General features: G+C 34.8%; 1 protein-coding gene across 3 annotated transcripts in view; it reads left to right on the forward strand.

The window, feature by feature from the left end:
• LOC5569618 overlaps positions 1–16258 on the forward strand; it is a 357222-nt gene that overhangs the window by 170217 nt on the left and 170747 nt on the right. For all 3 annotated transcript variants that reach the window (XR_002500093.1, XM_021842777.1, XM_021842778.1), the window contains one exon: positions 3220–3386. Coding sequence is in view for 2 of the 3 variants with exons in the window: in XM_021842777.1 (XP_021698469.1) it covers positions 3220–3386 (167 nt within the window). In the remaining variant the exon portion in view is untranslated. The remainder of the gene's footprint in view (positions 1–3219; positions 3387–16258) is intronic.

The following is a 16258-nucleotide window of genomic DNA, read 5'->3' on the forward strand; positions in this document are numbered from 1 at the left end:
ACCCCAGGCTTGAGAACCATTGAATCATCGATTGTTTCGTTGCAAGCACTCTTATATTGAACCACCTAGACTGACGCGACGAAAATCGCTGCGAATTTGTGTCGCTGTGGCTTAGACACGCTCATCAAACTGTTCATGTAGCGAAAGATCAGCGCAATCGTGGCGATTGTTTGTCGCTGTTGCCGTAAAACATCGCTTTGATTTGGGGGAAATAGTTTCAATTCTTCCTCTTATTCACACAGAATGTTATCGCAAAGAAAATGTTATTTCAAAAACTCATAAATAGTTTCCCTGCATATAATCTGATGAATCCTATCAAAAATCTATTAAAAATGGGGAATTGAAATGAAATGAACATGATAGCAATCCGTGCGGCCATCAGAACCAATTCTTTAGACAATTTTAAGATACAGGTAGTATCTCAAGGATTATAAGTTGTTCTCACAAAATACAGAATTCTGCGTCGGTTTACTACCTTTTACCCACTGTGCATTGGCTCATATACCAAAATTTTCTAACAAATGTGACTTCAATGCTAAAAATCATCTCTTAAATAAAAAAAATCGAGGAATCCCAGTTCAGGATGAAATTTATCACTTCTCAAATCGATTACACTGTGGTACAAGTTTTTGTCTCAAGCACCAAAATACCACTATTTACTAAATTAAGGGTTGTTGAATCCATTGCCTTTTTGAAAAATATAATAGCACATCTAGCTTTGAGATAATGAGTGTGAAAAATGCAAAATTTGACTGTTTCAGCCAACTTGTATGCAAGTTTGCTAGCTTGTATGGCAACCCGAGGAGGAATGAATATCTCGCAATAACTTATGCATACCATATTTTGGTATTATACCATAATTAGGTATTGTTCAGTTGTCAATACCTCATATTGGTATTAAAATGGTATTTGAAAAAAATGTTTAATGTAATTAAAATACTTCATTTTGGTATTCGATAGGTATTGAGGAGGTAGGAGCTAAAGCTAAGCTAAAGCTAAGCTAAAGCTAAGCTAAAGCTAAGCTAAAGCTAAGCTAAAGCTAAGCTAAAGCTAAGCTAAAGCTAAGCTAAAGCTAAGCTAAAGCTAAGCTAAAGCTAAGCTAAAGCTAAGCTAAAGCTAAGCTAAAGCTAAGCTAAAGCTAAGCTAAAGCTAAGCTAAAGCTAAGCTAAAGCTAAGCTAAAGCTAAGCTAAAGCTAAGCTAAAGCTAAGCTAAAGCTAAGCTAAAGCTAAGCTAAAGCTAAGCTAAAGCTAAGCTAAAGCTAAGCTAAAGCTAAGCTAAAGCTAAGCTAAAGCTAAGCTAAAGCTAAGCTAAAGCTAAGCTAAAGCTAAGCTAAAGCTAAGCTAAAGCTAAGCTAAAGCTAAGCTAAAGCTAAGCTAAAGCTAAGCTAAAGCTAAGCTAAAGCTAAGCTAAAGCTAAGCTAAAGCTAAGCTAAAGCTAAGCTAAAGCTAAGCTAAAGCTAAGCTAAAGCTAAGCTAAAGCTAAGCTAAAGCTAAGCTAAAGCTAAGCTAAAGCTAAGCTAAAGCTAAGCTAAAGCTAAGCTAAAGCTAAGCTAAAGCTAAGCTAAAGCTAAGCTAAAGCTAAGCTAAAGCTAAGCTAAAGCTAAGCTAAAGCTAAGCTAAAGCTAAGCTAAAGCTAAGCTAAAGCTAAGCTAAAGCTAAGCTAAAGCTAAGCTAAAGCTAAGCTAAAGCTAAGCTAAAGCTAAGCTAAAGCTAAGCTAAAGCTAAGCTAAAGCTAAGCTAAAGCTAAGCTAAAGCTAAGCTAAAGCTAAGCTAAAGCTAAGCTAAAGCTAAGCTAAAGCTAAGCTAAAGCTAAGCTAAAGCTAAGCTAAAGCTAAGCTAAAGCTAAGCTAAAGCTAAGCTAAAGCTAAGCTAAAGCTAAGCTAAAGCTAAGCTAAAGCTAAGCTAAAGCTAAGCTAAAGCTAAGCTAAAGCTAAGCTAAAGCTAAGCTAAAGCTAAGCTAAAGCTAAGCTAAAGCTAAGCTAAAGCTAAGCTAAAGCTAAGCTAAAGCTAAGCTAAAGCTAAGCTAAAGCTAAGCTAAAGCTAAGCTAAAGCTAAGCTAAAGCTAAGCTAAAGCTAAGCTAAAGCTAAGCTAAGCTAAAGCTAAGCTAAAGCTAAGCTAAAGCTAAGCTAAAGCTAAGCTAAAGCTAAGCTAAAGCTAAGCTAAAGCTAAGCTAAAGCTAAGCTAAAGCTAAGCTAAAGCTAAGCTAAAGCTAAGCTAAAGCTAAGCTAAAGCTAAGCTAAAGCTAAGCTAAAGCTAAGCTAAAGCTAAGCTAAAGCTAAGCTAAAGCTAAGCTAAAGCTAAGCTAAAGCTAAGCTAAAGCTAAGCTAAAGCTAAGCTAAAGCTAAGCTAAAGCTAAGCTAAAGCTAAGCTAAAGCTAAGCTAAAGCTAAGCTAAAGCTAAGCTAAAGCTTAAACTACCCAGGTAACCATAAGCCGTATATCAAGCTATCCCTTTATTTTGGCTAATATAGCGCTACTTTAAGCATTATTTGCGTTTTATCAGCCGATATACCTTATTGGTTACCTGAATAAGCTGAAGTTAAGCTCAAGTAAAAGTTTATCTGGTATTCACCCAGAAATAAACGAATATGAAACTTCCTAGGCTTACACTTCGCACATGATTAAATTTACACCCTCCAACAGCTCTCTATAATGTGATAATAACGTAATAACATCGTTATTGGATCCATTGGATAACTTCCTTCGCTCATAAATTTTAACCATTCACTTAAAATTTCCAATTTTATCGCTGTGCCTCCTCCAGCATAAACTGAACCGTTCAATATGTTCGCTACCCATTTTCGTTCGGCTTGGATGACGCCCAAAGAACGAACCGAATATCCTGTGCTGGGGCAAAAGGCTAAACACAATAATGTAAGCCGACCACTACGTCGAAGTTTTCGATGATTTATGTTCTACGCAGATGAGAGTGTAAACGCGTTTACCACCCATCCTGCCTCTCAAGCTGTATGATTGATATTTTTTCGTGAGAAATTATTACTCGTATCCTTAGCTCCGGCAAGCGAATTGTTTTGTAATATAGGTACTGGGAAAACGCGGTCCATACTTTTACTGTTTCGTTCCACGTGGATCCCAAACTGCACCCATAACTCAAAGACTTCCAGTCGAACATATTTTATTGACGCTTTTCTCTTTATTATTCTCTGTTTTCTTTGCGGCGCTTGCTTCACTGCCTTGGCCACGTGCTGTGGAAAAAAGGTATTGTTAGGATCACGTTTAGGCAATTTTTTGCTTCCGACGAAGCTAGATTCGGAAATTTTTACGGCAATCAACAAGCGTTCGACGGCGGACGAGTGCGAGTGCCTCAGGAAATGGTACCAGGAGGATGCCGCTGCTGGATGTTACGTACTTCGAACACAGTTCAGGTGAGTGGGGTTTTTAATGGGGCATGGGGAAAAATATGATGATTGCTATTGTTGACTGATGGGTCATCTTTATTTTGTGGTGAAAATTGATTGTTTGGCTTGTAATTGTTTCAAAATGAGTTAAAATATATGATTGTTTCACAAAATCGACTGTCACAATGGCCGGCTTGTGCCCCTTCTCACGATTTCAGACATAACAAACGTGCAAAAGCGATCTAAAATATACATTGTACAGTCGTTTGATACATTCAAAGGTTTGTGCCGTAAATGTTTCACAAGCTGTTGACCTAACTATTTAACCCGTATAGGCCAGAGTGAAAGCAAAAATACTAAAACCTTCACCACTCAGCAAATTCTTAACGGATTATGATTTTTTGTCAGTATACTGGCACACATATCTAGTTTCTAGAAGTGGCCAGAGGAACTCGAAAATATTCCTGTGGCCGGAGTTATTCCGGTTGGTCACTGGGTCAAGTCGGGTTAAAAAGGCTATTTTTTGGGACATCCCAAGTTACCTTTATTTATTTGCAATGACAATCATTTCAATTTGCATATATCGTCAAGATCTGATATTCAAAATTATAAATTAAGACTTTTGCACCGTTTAAAATATACCGGATATGGCCATTCGGACGTAATGCCCGGAAGAACCGTCTATAGATTTGTTGAATACTAAACCATTTCAATTCTCGTAAATTAGAAATCAAACATAATTGAGCACTAAAATGCGTTCCAATAAGCTTGGCACAGATGTTCAGTTACAAATTGACCACTTTATCGTAAGTTTTAGGCGTCCCGGCACCCAAAAATGGTCATTTGTAGGATCAATCAAATGCAAACCTCATAGTTGTCCAATTCAATCGTTTCTCAAAAGGTTTACACTGCTGCAATTTTCCTGAAATTCCGTCATATAGTGGCCACATTATAGCCGATTCCGGAAATAATCTGTGTCCTGAAATTCGCCTACCTTCAGGGGCGCAAACGCACATTACCCTTTTCACCCGACCTGACCCAGTGACCCACTGGAATGATTCGGGCCACAGGAATATTTCCGCGTTCCTATATCCACGTCAAGAAACTAGATATGTGTGCCAGTATACTGACAAAAAATCATTTGAATACATTAAAAATTGTCTGAGCGGTGGGGGTTTTAGATTTTTTTGCTTTCACTCACTATACGAGTTAAGTACATATTAATGACCGCATTAGGTTTTTTTTTTCAATTGAATTATTTACACTAAAAAAGTAAAAACTATTTCCATATATTGAGACAAGATTTTTTTCTTTTTGTTCTTATATTTTGTCGAAAATGAAACTTATCATATAAAAACTTATTTATTTATTTATTTATTTATTTAACCAAAATTTTGAAAGAGGGAAAAACCCCTTTGAGTGATATCCTTTAGAAATCTTTCTCAAAGAGGCACAAAACCTCTTTATCTTTTCATATAACGTTATAACAGAAAAATTAAAACTATAATCTCATACAGTAAAAATTAACCATAGCAGAGCCATAAACTGCAACATGGATCCAAGTGAAGTAATGGGGTATGGAGTGGCTTCCAAAACGGGATGAGGGAGGGGGTCTACCAAAAATGAGTCCATCTTCATATCTGCAAATAAAAACAAGAAAAAAAAAACACACACACACAAGCAGAAATATCAAATAATATATGAAATCTCATTCAAAAAACTATATAAAAGTTTAAGTATTTGATAACATTTCGTACCCAATATATCCCGAATAGATACTGGTATTGAATGTCCGTAATTTATTAGAGTGTTAAATAATGTATTCCTTGGCAAAATAAACTTTGAACATTGAAGGGCAATATGATCAATGTCTTCATAAGATTCACCACATTCACATAAATTAGAATCCACAATATTGATACGATATAAATGACTGTTACAAATATAATGATTTGAAATGAGTCGTGAAAATGAACAAACAAAATTTCTAGTTGCTGGTATATTCCTAAACCAAGGCAAATTACTGACTTTTGGACAAATTGAATAACACCATCTCCCTTTATTACTGGAATTTCAACAAGTTTGCCAATTATCAAGGGAATGTGTTTTCAATTTAGGATAATATTCAGAAGAAAAAATATCACGATCGTAAATTATACCCCGAACAACACCAAATTTAGCCAATGAATCATCCTGTTCATTACCATATATTCTACAATGAGCAGGGATCCACAAAAATTTAATTATAAATCCTTGACAATGTAAATCAAATAATAACTTTTTCAACATGAATAAAACATGATGCGTTTTAAAATTGAAAGATATGGTACTCAAAGCACGAAGGCAACTTAAGCTATCAGAACATACAATGTAAATGTTTGGTGGGCAATCCTTTATCAAGTTATAAGCAAAATATAAAGCAATTAATCCTGCAATGAATATGAAACATGGAGATTTTAATTTGAAAAATTCAGCCACAAATTCATTGTATACTCCAAATCCCGCGATGCCTTGAACTAAGGATCCATCTGTGAAATAAAATTGTGCAGAAGTGATTCCATCAAATTCACGCTTAAATAAAATATTGGCAAAATGAGAGTATAGATGGTTTGGAATTTGTTTCAATTCATGGAATAGAGAGAAATCAATCAAAGGTAGATAAGCGTGAATATTAATTTCAAAATTATAAAAACTATTATATGAAACTGGTGCAACATTTTCAGTTGAGCAAATAATGTAAGATTCCAATATTCTGCTCGTTGGGTTAATTTCGAATAGTGACTTCAAAATATCAATAATTGGATGATTATTCGAGAGACAATTAATCAAAAATTTACAATTCAGTTCTTGAAAACGACTTTTAAGTGGTACAACACCGGCGAGTAATTCTGTTGATTGAGTATGGGTTGAATTCATAAGTTTCAAACAAATTCTCAAACAACGAAATTGTATTTTTTCAAAGTTTGACAAAATGTGTATGTGCAGCACTTCCAAAAGTGAAACAGCCATATTCCATGACTGAACGGATAGTTGTTTTGTAAAGCGTAATTAAATCAGATGGATTGGCACCCCACCAAGTACCTGTAATAGTACGAAGAAAATTGATTCGTTTCGAACATGTTTTTTGAATTTGTTAAATATGAATGTTCCAATTTAATTTAGAGTCAAACCATATACCAAGATATTTAAATTCATCAACTTGTTCGATTTCGATTCCATCATGATACAAATTAATGGATATGTTTGAATGTTTTCTCGAAAATATGATATATTTAGTTTTCTGAACTAAACATGAAAATCCGTTTTTGTGAGCCCATGAATCAATGCTATTCAAGGCACATTGCATAAAATGACTAATGACTTCTCTATTTTTGCCACTGATAGAAATAACATTATCATCAGCAAATTGAAGCAAATAACAACCATTTGGAATTATAGATGCCATATCACTGGTAAATAAATTGTATAAAAATGGACTTAAACATGAACCTTGTGGAAGTCCAAAATAGCTATATCTTAATAACTTTGAATCTCCATTGAGAAAAAAGTTCATAATTTTGAAAGAAAATAAATTACATAAGAAATTAGAAATCATATTGGGAATTTTTAAATTATTCATCTTTTCGAACAATAAATCGATTAGAACAGAATCATAGGCTCCAGAAACATCAAGAAAAGTGGAAACTAAATCCTGTTTTTTATTGAATGAAAGTTGAATTTGTGAAGCTATTAGTGAAACACAATCGCGAGTACCACGACCTCTCCTAAATCCAAATTGAGAAGATGAAAAAAAAATATTATTCTCGGCCCACAATTCAAGACGATTCAAAATCATTCTTTCCAAAAGTTTACGCAAACAAGATAATAAACTAATAGGTCTCCTACTATCAGCTAATGACGGATCTCTACCAGGCTTCAGAATACTGACAACTTTGATTAAACGTCATTCATAAGGAATAATATTTTGAGTTAGAAAAACATCATATATTGAAAGTAAATGAAGTTTTCCATTTTTTTAACACAATTAATTTAATATTATCAACACCTGGAGCAGTATTTTTAGTAATTGATAATGCTAAGTTAAATTCAGCTAATGAAAATGAACCGCAAAGTTCAGGAAAATAATTTAGTGAACTATTTTTAAATTTAATGGAACGTGGGACAAAATGACAAATTTTTGAAGCAAACTCATGTATCCATTTTTCCGAATATTCTAAAACATTAGGAATGGTGGGATCATAATTTCTTAGATTTCTGGCAACAGACCACAAGGTAGATAAAGAAGTTTCTCTATCTAAATTTTGAACAAAATTTTTCCAATAATTTCTCTTTTTGGATTTAGTTAGCCTTATGAATTGTGCCTCAGCTTTACGATATAGAAAAAAATGGTTTCTGGAGCCTGATCGACGAAATAATTTAAAATCATCAGATTTAGTTTTCAAAGCAATAACTAATTACTGGGGCGTCCGATTTAAAAACGGTCTTCGGCAAAGTTGTAGCTGATTATTGTATCTCACAGTATCAACGTAGTTATAATCTTCAAGAGCACATGGGCAAACACTATGACCGATTGAATGAATTGATTGCTGTTCCCATAGTAATTCCCATATAAACTTTAAAGGGCTTGTGCAGTCTCAGTTTTTATCCAAATGAGCTCAAATTTTGGGAAGACACTCAGAATTTGATCTGGAATCGAATGAGTGGTGTGGAGCAAAAACGATTTTTTGAACCACTCTAATGTACATACTTGGTATCATTCCTTAGCTTAGCTTAGCTTAGCTTAGACTGACTACACATATCAATGGTTGCTATTCCGTGATTGACCGAAGTCAGCGAAAATGCACAAAGAATCAACTAGAAGTTCGGCTGGGATTGGCCATAATCTTCTTCAGTGTGCATAATTCAGTGCTTCTATTTATACTGGGTCAATAACGGTGCCGGCCACGTCCTTGCAGTCAGGTGGGATTGGTGGAAGGAATGTTAGTGTGTAGCCTTTGCTATTTGGAGACCGTGTTTGCCTCTGCATCTCCACAAAGGTTATTGGGAGGGATGTTTGTTAATGGGGAGGATCGTTGGGTCGCAGGATTCACTTTGATAAGTGATTAGACCATGATAAATAATTTGACGCGAGGAAAGGATCAAACACTACTAACCTGCTTCGCGATCCGCGCCACTAATTTATCATGTCACGTGAGCGACGCGCAACACGATTGATCCTGCTCACATCACCCGCCCCCGCATGTGCAAGTGCTGCGAGCAAAGGATCAAACACTACTCTGTACATACTTGGTACCATTCCCATCAATAAATAATTTTGATAAACGGACAAAATCCAGTATCTCAACAGGAGAAATGGATTTGTTTCTAAAAAATCCTGAACCATGATTTCTAATGTCATCACAGTTCAATGATTCATCATATATTATTCCATTAATTTCGCATGAATCACAAGGTGCATACACGCGATAGGAATTAAAAAATAACTTGGATTCAAAGAGAGCATTTGCTTCATCTCGCGATCCAAAAACAATTCTCAACTTGTCCAATGATTTTTTTTTGATTTCCTTTACAGATTTATACTTTTTATAAATCTCAGAGGAAATCAGCAAAACATTAATGGGTTTCTCCTTTTTTCGAAAATATATGACAAAAGGCCCAGAAAAACAAGAAGGGCAAACTTTCACACGAAAAGGTTTGGTCAAAGAAAAGGCTTCAGAACAATCGGAATTTTCTTTAGGTCCCCCCTCATCCCCGTCAGTTTCCATAATGGAAATTTCACACAGATAGAAATAACTGTGTCAAATGAGAACTACAATAATCGGAAAAGAAATAAATAATAAAGGTAAAATTATACTTAAGGTTTTGTAACGAACGAAACTCCAATGACGATAAAAGTGACCGAAAACTTGAATTCCAAATACTTGATAGGCAGCTCTTGAATTATTCACACTGGAAAAATCCTCCAAGCAAATCGTCAAAATTGAAATTCAAAACTTCGGAAAATTCGGATCTGAAATGGAAAAAAATGACAAGCGAAGAAAAAACCGTCTAACCTGGTCAAGGCCTACTTACCGGGTATGACATATAAAACCCTAAGACAAGACGTGACAGGTCAAAGTACAAAAACGAAACCAATTGCCTGTCAAAAAAGACCACTTCCCATTGGTCGTTTTGGCAAAGGCCTACTTTCACAACGTTGAGTTGGATTGCAACAGGGCACTTTGTTGCTAGCCCGGCCGTGTTGCTAGTTCATAGATTAGAATTTTTATCAAAAGTTTGGAAAGTTTTCATGAAATCTTTTTGTTTCAAATCTATTTATATTCGAACTCAAACTTCAAAGCATGGGCTCCTACAATGCAAAAATGCATAAAAAATACTTTATTGTAATTAATATAATGCTAATTATGTTAATTCTCTCTGAAAATTTCGCCAGTTTTGAATTTAACCCTGATTTTTAAAAAAATATAGCATCCTCTGTTGTACTAAATGAATTAACCGTGCAAGAAACAACCAAATTATGAGTTTTGATATTTAAATTTGTTCACAAGATTTGCTTCAAAAGGATACTGGTAACACTGGATTTAGTATCGTCAAGGTTATTGACTGAAAAACAACGGGGCAGTCTTCGTTGAGCTGTCACGTCCTGTCCTAGATAAAACCTATCGCGTTTTTGAATCCACCTGACTGTCCAACTTAATTTTTACTACAAACCAGAAAAAAAAACCAAAATGAATTGAGTTCAATATAAAAAAAAATAAATCAAACATTCAAAATGTATTCCACATTAAGAAGCTATGTCGAAGTCTGGTGACTGGTTTGTCTTGTATACAATTTCAATCATTAAGCTTTGAATAACTGAGATTGTGTTCTCATTATTCCTGTGGAAAAGCATTGGCGTAGGAACAAAGGGGCCAGCACTAATAACTTGTTGGTTGTGACCAATCAATTGAATTTTCATTTCACTGTTGCTACAAACCCAAGTTTTGCTTGTATTTAATATGGAAAACAAACCTTAAAGATGAAGAAATCCATTTTTTTCTGTTAGAATATTCGGAACTTTCAGGGTGTTATTGTTGTTGAAATACTTATTCTCGTCGAAAACTGAATTGAGGTACCGTTTTATCTTAAACGCCAAACATGACTAATATTCCGAACACTCGAGTTTTTATCGCGATTTTTCAAGAAAACAACTTAAATTTCTTAACAAGATGATCAATTCTTCTATAATTCAAGTTTTCAACATTCAAAAGTTGTGATAATTAAAATTCTTCTTGATGAAATCGCCACTGTTTGGAATATGAGCAATTATTATCTTTCATAAAAATCGAAATTTGTGACAACGTGATACCGTGATGAATCAAAATCCGGACGGTACCAATATCCGGACATGTGAATTTGAATAATAATGTGAGTTTAATTATTCACATCTTAGATTTGTAAAATTGCTTATCAATTTACAACGATTTCTCATCTAGTAATCATTGGTAGAAAATTAATAAACATGAAAACATAATTGTAGCCTCCGTCAGACACCGTTTTTTCATAATGCAGTTTTTGTGGCTCAAGTTCGTCAGTAAACGAAGGGCAACATTGAGTTAACGGTTATTCATTGAAAAGTATAATTTTTGTGAATTCTTGTGATCATTAGTGTGTGAAAACTATTTAGTAAACAATGTGAGCATACCAAAGTGTAGAAAATAAGTGTAACATGGTATTTATCGAGTGATTAGTGCGTGTCCGGTTCGGCGAGCCATGGTTTCAAAATCCGGACGTTAAGCGTTCGAGATATATTTTGTCTAAAAAATAGCTGCTCGGGAAGAAAAAAAGCAGAGAAATATTGTGGGATAGCAAGAAAAAGGATATATTTGGCTGAAAAATAAGAGAATTGCGGTAAAATTGCTCCAATGGCAATGATTATTGCAGGTAATCTGAGTCTACCTACAACCAGGCTTGATAGAAACTCCTCTGCGAGGCAAAGAGGAGGCGATTTTGCCGTTTTTCTGAGGAGAAAAAAATAAACTCAAAATTTTCAACACAGATCCTCAAGCGATTCGAGTGAGAGTGCAGAAAAATGCGAGGATTTTTTCAGACACTCTCTCTCTCTCGTTGCGATGCTCACCATCACTCACACTTCAAACGAACTCTCGAGTCTGCCGCCCGAACAGACAGTCCTCGGGGAGTTGTGAGAGCACCCTTTTTTGATGGAATTTAACTCGGTTTTTTTTTGTGCTTCATCTTCCTCGCTCATTTTTCGTTGCCTCGCTGCTTAGCATTTTTTGGCTCCCTCGCAAAGAGGCACTGGCAGCACGCTGCTCTAGAGTATGTCTCCGAACTCTGATGATGTTGAGGAGAATTATCAAGCCTGCCTACAACCAAGGAAAGTAAGTAACCGAAACATGAAACAATCTTCACAGCTCGCAATTACAAGCATTATTATGTGTGTCCATGCAATGAACCTAATAAATACTACATTTGGCCGAATTTGAGTGCATTTCTTTCAAATTCATAGTGAATTTAGTTACCTAAAGTACAAGTGTCCGGAAATTGATTCAAAAATGTCCGGCTTTTTGATTCATATGTCCGGATTTAAAAACAAGACTTGGGAAATTAATATGGTTATTTTACTAATAATTTTCTGATTTCAACAGAAATACTTGTCGTTTTCATAGAGATAGATATCTGAACGATTCGTGACATGGTGGTAAATTATTCAAATCAAACGGAATTGAATTGAAATTTGTACCAGAACATTTGACATTGCTTAAGCGTCCGGGTATTGATTCATCACGGTATCAAATAAACGCATATAAAAATGAATATTTCGCTACAATCGCTCAATTGTTCGAATTAACAACAAATGTAAAAAAAATGCAAAAAAAATAAATTTCCATTGTGGAAAAATTAAGCGTTTCACACAGCAATCGAATATTCCCTATTCATCCATAAAAATGCAAGACCCAACGACTATGAATACGAGGAAGCCTTTGAATACAAACCAGCTGACAATGAAAAATATAAATTTTGATTAAATAGTGTTAATTGGCAAGAAATAATCAAAAATAAAGGAAATGTCGAAATTGTTGCATACCTTTTCAATGCAATTGTTCTATAAATCATAAAACAAGAAATTCCTTCCAAGAAAATACGGCGAAACCTCAGTACAAAAAATCCAATATGGTATAACAACCACATAAAAATCTGAAAAATCGGAAGCAAAAGGCATACAAAATTTATAAGAAAACACCAGTAAGATAAAGACTTAGCAAAATATTTGGACATTTGCAACCAATTGAATTTTGCCATCAGTGATGCTTTTCAAGAATATAATCCAAAAACTGAGCTTGAAATAAAGTCCTATCCAAAGAACTTCTTCAACTACTTTAAAACAAAACTAAAATCTGACAATTTTATATCCGTTATGCACCTTGGGTGACAACTCAGAAACAATTTGCAATCGTTATGCCATTTTTTTTTTCAAGAAATCTATACTACATTTTCGGAAGAAGACCGCCATCACAATTATTTTGTGTTTTGTGTGGAATTTTCTAGAGATATTGGTGTAAATCAAACTCATATGCGGTAAATTTCAGACGCTATAATGAATTTGAACGCTTCAAAAGGTCCCTGGCCGGACACGTTTCCACCAATATTTTTGAAAAATTTAGCAAAAGAACTAACAGCGCCATTGTTTTGGTTTTTTAATAAATACCTTGAATCCGGAATCTTCTCAAAAATATGCTTTTGCTTCTTTTTAATACTTGTTTTTAATTATGAATCGTGGTTTACGGCTAACCAGCCGAGTGGAAGTTTAACAACTACCGAAAAGCTAAACATTACATATAATTTGCAATTGGATTAGATGGACAAATTGATGTGAAGATTTGCGAAAAAGTTACACGTCTTCTCAGTGAGAATCGAACTCACGGCTCCCCGATCTCTAGTTGGGGCGCGTTAACCACTACGCCATGAGAGGATTCATGAACGCAGAAGTTAACCTGAATTCGATTTCAGCTCAGTAATCACGTGGTCCTTTTTCGCAAAGTGCACCTCTTTCGGAAGAATTGGAAGCCCACACAATAGAAACCTCAGCCAGCGCAGTTGCTGGCTAGTGTAGTGTGCTATTCCTATACCTAAAAAACAATGCGCTCTCGGGCTAGGCATTGGATATATATAGAAAGCGTTGTGTTTGGATGGGCATCTAATTCTTCCGAAAGAGGTGCACTTTGCGAAAAAGGACCACTTGATTACTGAGCTGAAATCGAATTTAGGTTAACTTCTGCGTTCATGAGTCCTCTCATGGCGTAGTGGTTAACGCGCCCCAACTAGAGATCGGGGAGTCGTGAGTTCGATTCTCACTGAGAAGACGTGTAACTTTTTCGCAAATCTTCACATCAATTTTTTTAATGCCTATCTTTGAATCTGGCCGAAAATCTTACATACGTAATAATCGTGGTATTGCCATTATCTCTTGTATTCCAAAACTTTTCGAGTCAATTGTCAACGAAAAACTATTTCTTCAAATTTAAAAGAGAATTACTGACACACAATACGGCATCTTCAAAGGTCGCTCGACTTCAACAAATTTATTTCAATTTGTTGACTATTCATTAAATGCGATGGACAATGGAAACCACGTAGAAGCTCTTTATACGGACTTTTGCAAGGCATTTGTTCGCATAGATATGCCAATGCTACTTTTCAAACTACAAAAAATTGGAATCAAGCCAGGACTGCTGAAATGGCTTGAATCGTATTTAACTGACCGCCAACAAATCATAAAATTCAAAGGAAGCAAATCAAAACCATTTCAATGACATGAAGTTCTACCTGGAAATAAGAAATGAAGAATACATCAAATTGAAAAACTCTACATATGGTGCAAAAAAGCCTTTTAGAACTAAATATAAAAAAATGCAATCTAATATCATTTAGCAGGAAAAGAACAACACCACGAATTTCAATTGCATTAGGAAATCAAAATGTGGAAAAATGTGAAAGAGTTAGGGACTTAGGAGTAATCTTAGACCCATACACAATTAAAACTCTATTTATTGCATATTATGTAAGATCAATCATGGAATACTGCCCCATTGTATGGTCTCCTTTCCAAATCACACACGAATAAAGATTAGAAACTGTACAAAAACAATTTCTACTATATGCTCTTGGTAAATTAGGTTGGACATCATTTCTACTTCCACCCTACACAGCACGTTGCATACTTGTTGACATACAAACTTTGAAAGAGCGGCGTGAAATCTTGAGAGTTTCATTTGTAAATGATATCGCTTCGCAACGTATTGATTCTACTGAAATCTTATTAAAATTAAATTTCTAGGTTCCTTCTAGGCAACTACGAAATCGTAACTTATTCTTGACAAATCATCATCGAACAAATTATTGCAAAAACGGGCATGACTCGGCAAAATCTAAAAGCATACTTCAAATATATTCGAAATCGCAACACATAAACAAAATGAAACATACATTACTCACACTACATTTTTTTTCTCTATATTTGTTTATAAATTTCGTAATTCATACTAGCATTAGGAAATAAAACAAAAATATGCATATGTAAAATGTACTGGTCTACGTCAGTCGACGAAATAAAAAAAATAAAACGTAGTGATGATGAAAGACAAGTGCTTCGCCCATTTTTTTTTTTCAAAAAATGCTCCGAGAGGCAAAAAGGCTGAAACCCCTGCTCTAAAGAAATCTATCCATATAACTTGTTTAATGTCTGACAAAATTATTTGAAGAGAAAATAGGCAAAATTACTAAAGGAATTTCGTAGACTTTTAATAAGGTTGAATAAATTACAGACCCTTTTAAGAAATTTCAACCTGGTCAAGTTTTTTTTTCAGATGGATTGCAGAAACCTGAGAAAGCTTAAAAAATCGACCACAGTTTTTTATTACAACAATAAAGTATTTGTTTGATTTGGCTACATTTTTTGAAGTTATTTTTATGAATGAACTTATAACTTAAATTTAACAATACACTTATCCAAGAAAACTTTTCTTGAGAAATTTCTAAAATTCTTGAGAAATTCCAAAAAATATTTGACTGATAGACAAATTGAGTCAAGAACTCTTTGAAGATTTTTGTTTGCCGAAATTTCTGCGTCAGATCTCAGGATTGTACAAGAATTAATCACGAAAAATGTTTTGAAGTGTTTCTATCCTTTGAATCTTCAGAGGAAATATTGTTAAAGAACCATGATTTTTTTTTTTGTTTGTGAAATCAGAGTAGCGGTAAATAATTTTGTGAAGATGCATTTAGCAAAATAACTGGGAAGGGAAAAGGATTTATTAAGATATTCATAAAGATGTTAGTAAGGACCTTGCTAAAAATATTTCTTTAGAAATATTTTTGATTTGAATTCTGAGAAATCCAAAAGTCAGATTTCAAGTATAGTTGCAAATTCGGATGGAACATCTTGAGAAATTTGTTTATTTATTAATGAGAGAGCTTCTAATTTGCCTGTTGAAATTCACTTCTAGAGAAAAGATTTATAAATAAACGCGAATATTGAACTGTTCATCTGCTTCAACATTTTGTTATTTCTTCATCCTTTGCATGAGCCTCCATGAAGACTCACCATAGTAGCATGTCCGAATGAACTTGAAACTATTGAGAACCAGAGCTACAAGTCCAAAGCCCTGATAAAGGTGGATGGTTGTGATGGTTATGACCGTGGTCATTATGTAAAGAACAAACGTGCTGTATCGTGTCAGCACCGAGGAGGCAGCCCCTCTAGCACGATGTAGGTAGCGCAACCCTGGTTAGGTGGCCTATCGAAGGCTCTTTACCAACCAAGAAAGGCAAAAGAGCAAACGGATTGATTTTATGGCAACAGACCCGGCAACGAATAAAGGACAACGATTGGAAGGATG

The sequence above is a fragment of the Aedes aegypti genome, chromosome 2, assembly GCF_002204515.2.
Source record: "Aedes aegypti strain LVP_AGWG chromosome 2, AaegL5.0 Primary Assembly, whole genome shotgun sequence".
Lineage (NCBI taxonomy): Eukaryota > Metazoa > Arthropoda > Insecta > Diptera > Culicidae > Aedes > Aedes aegypti.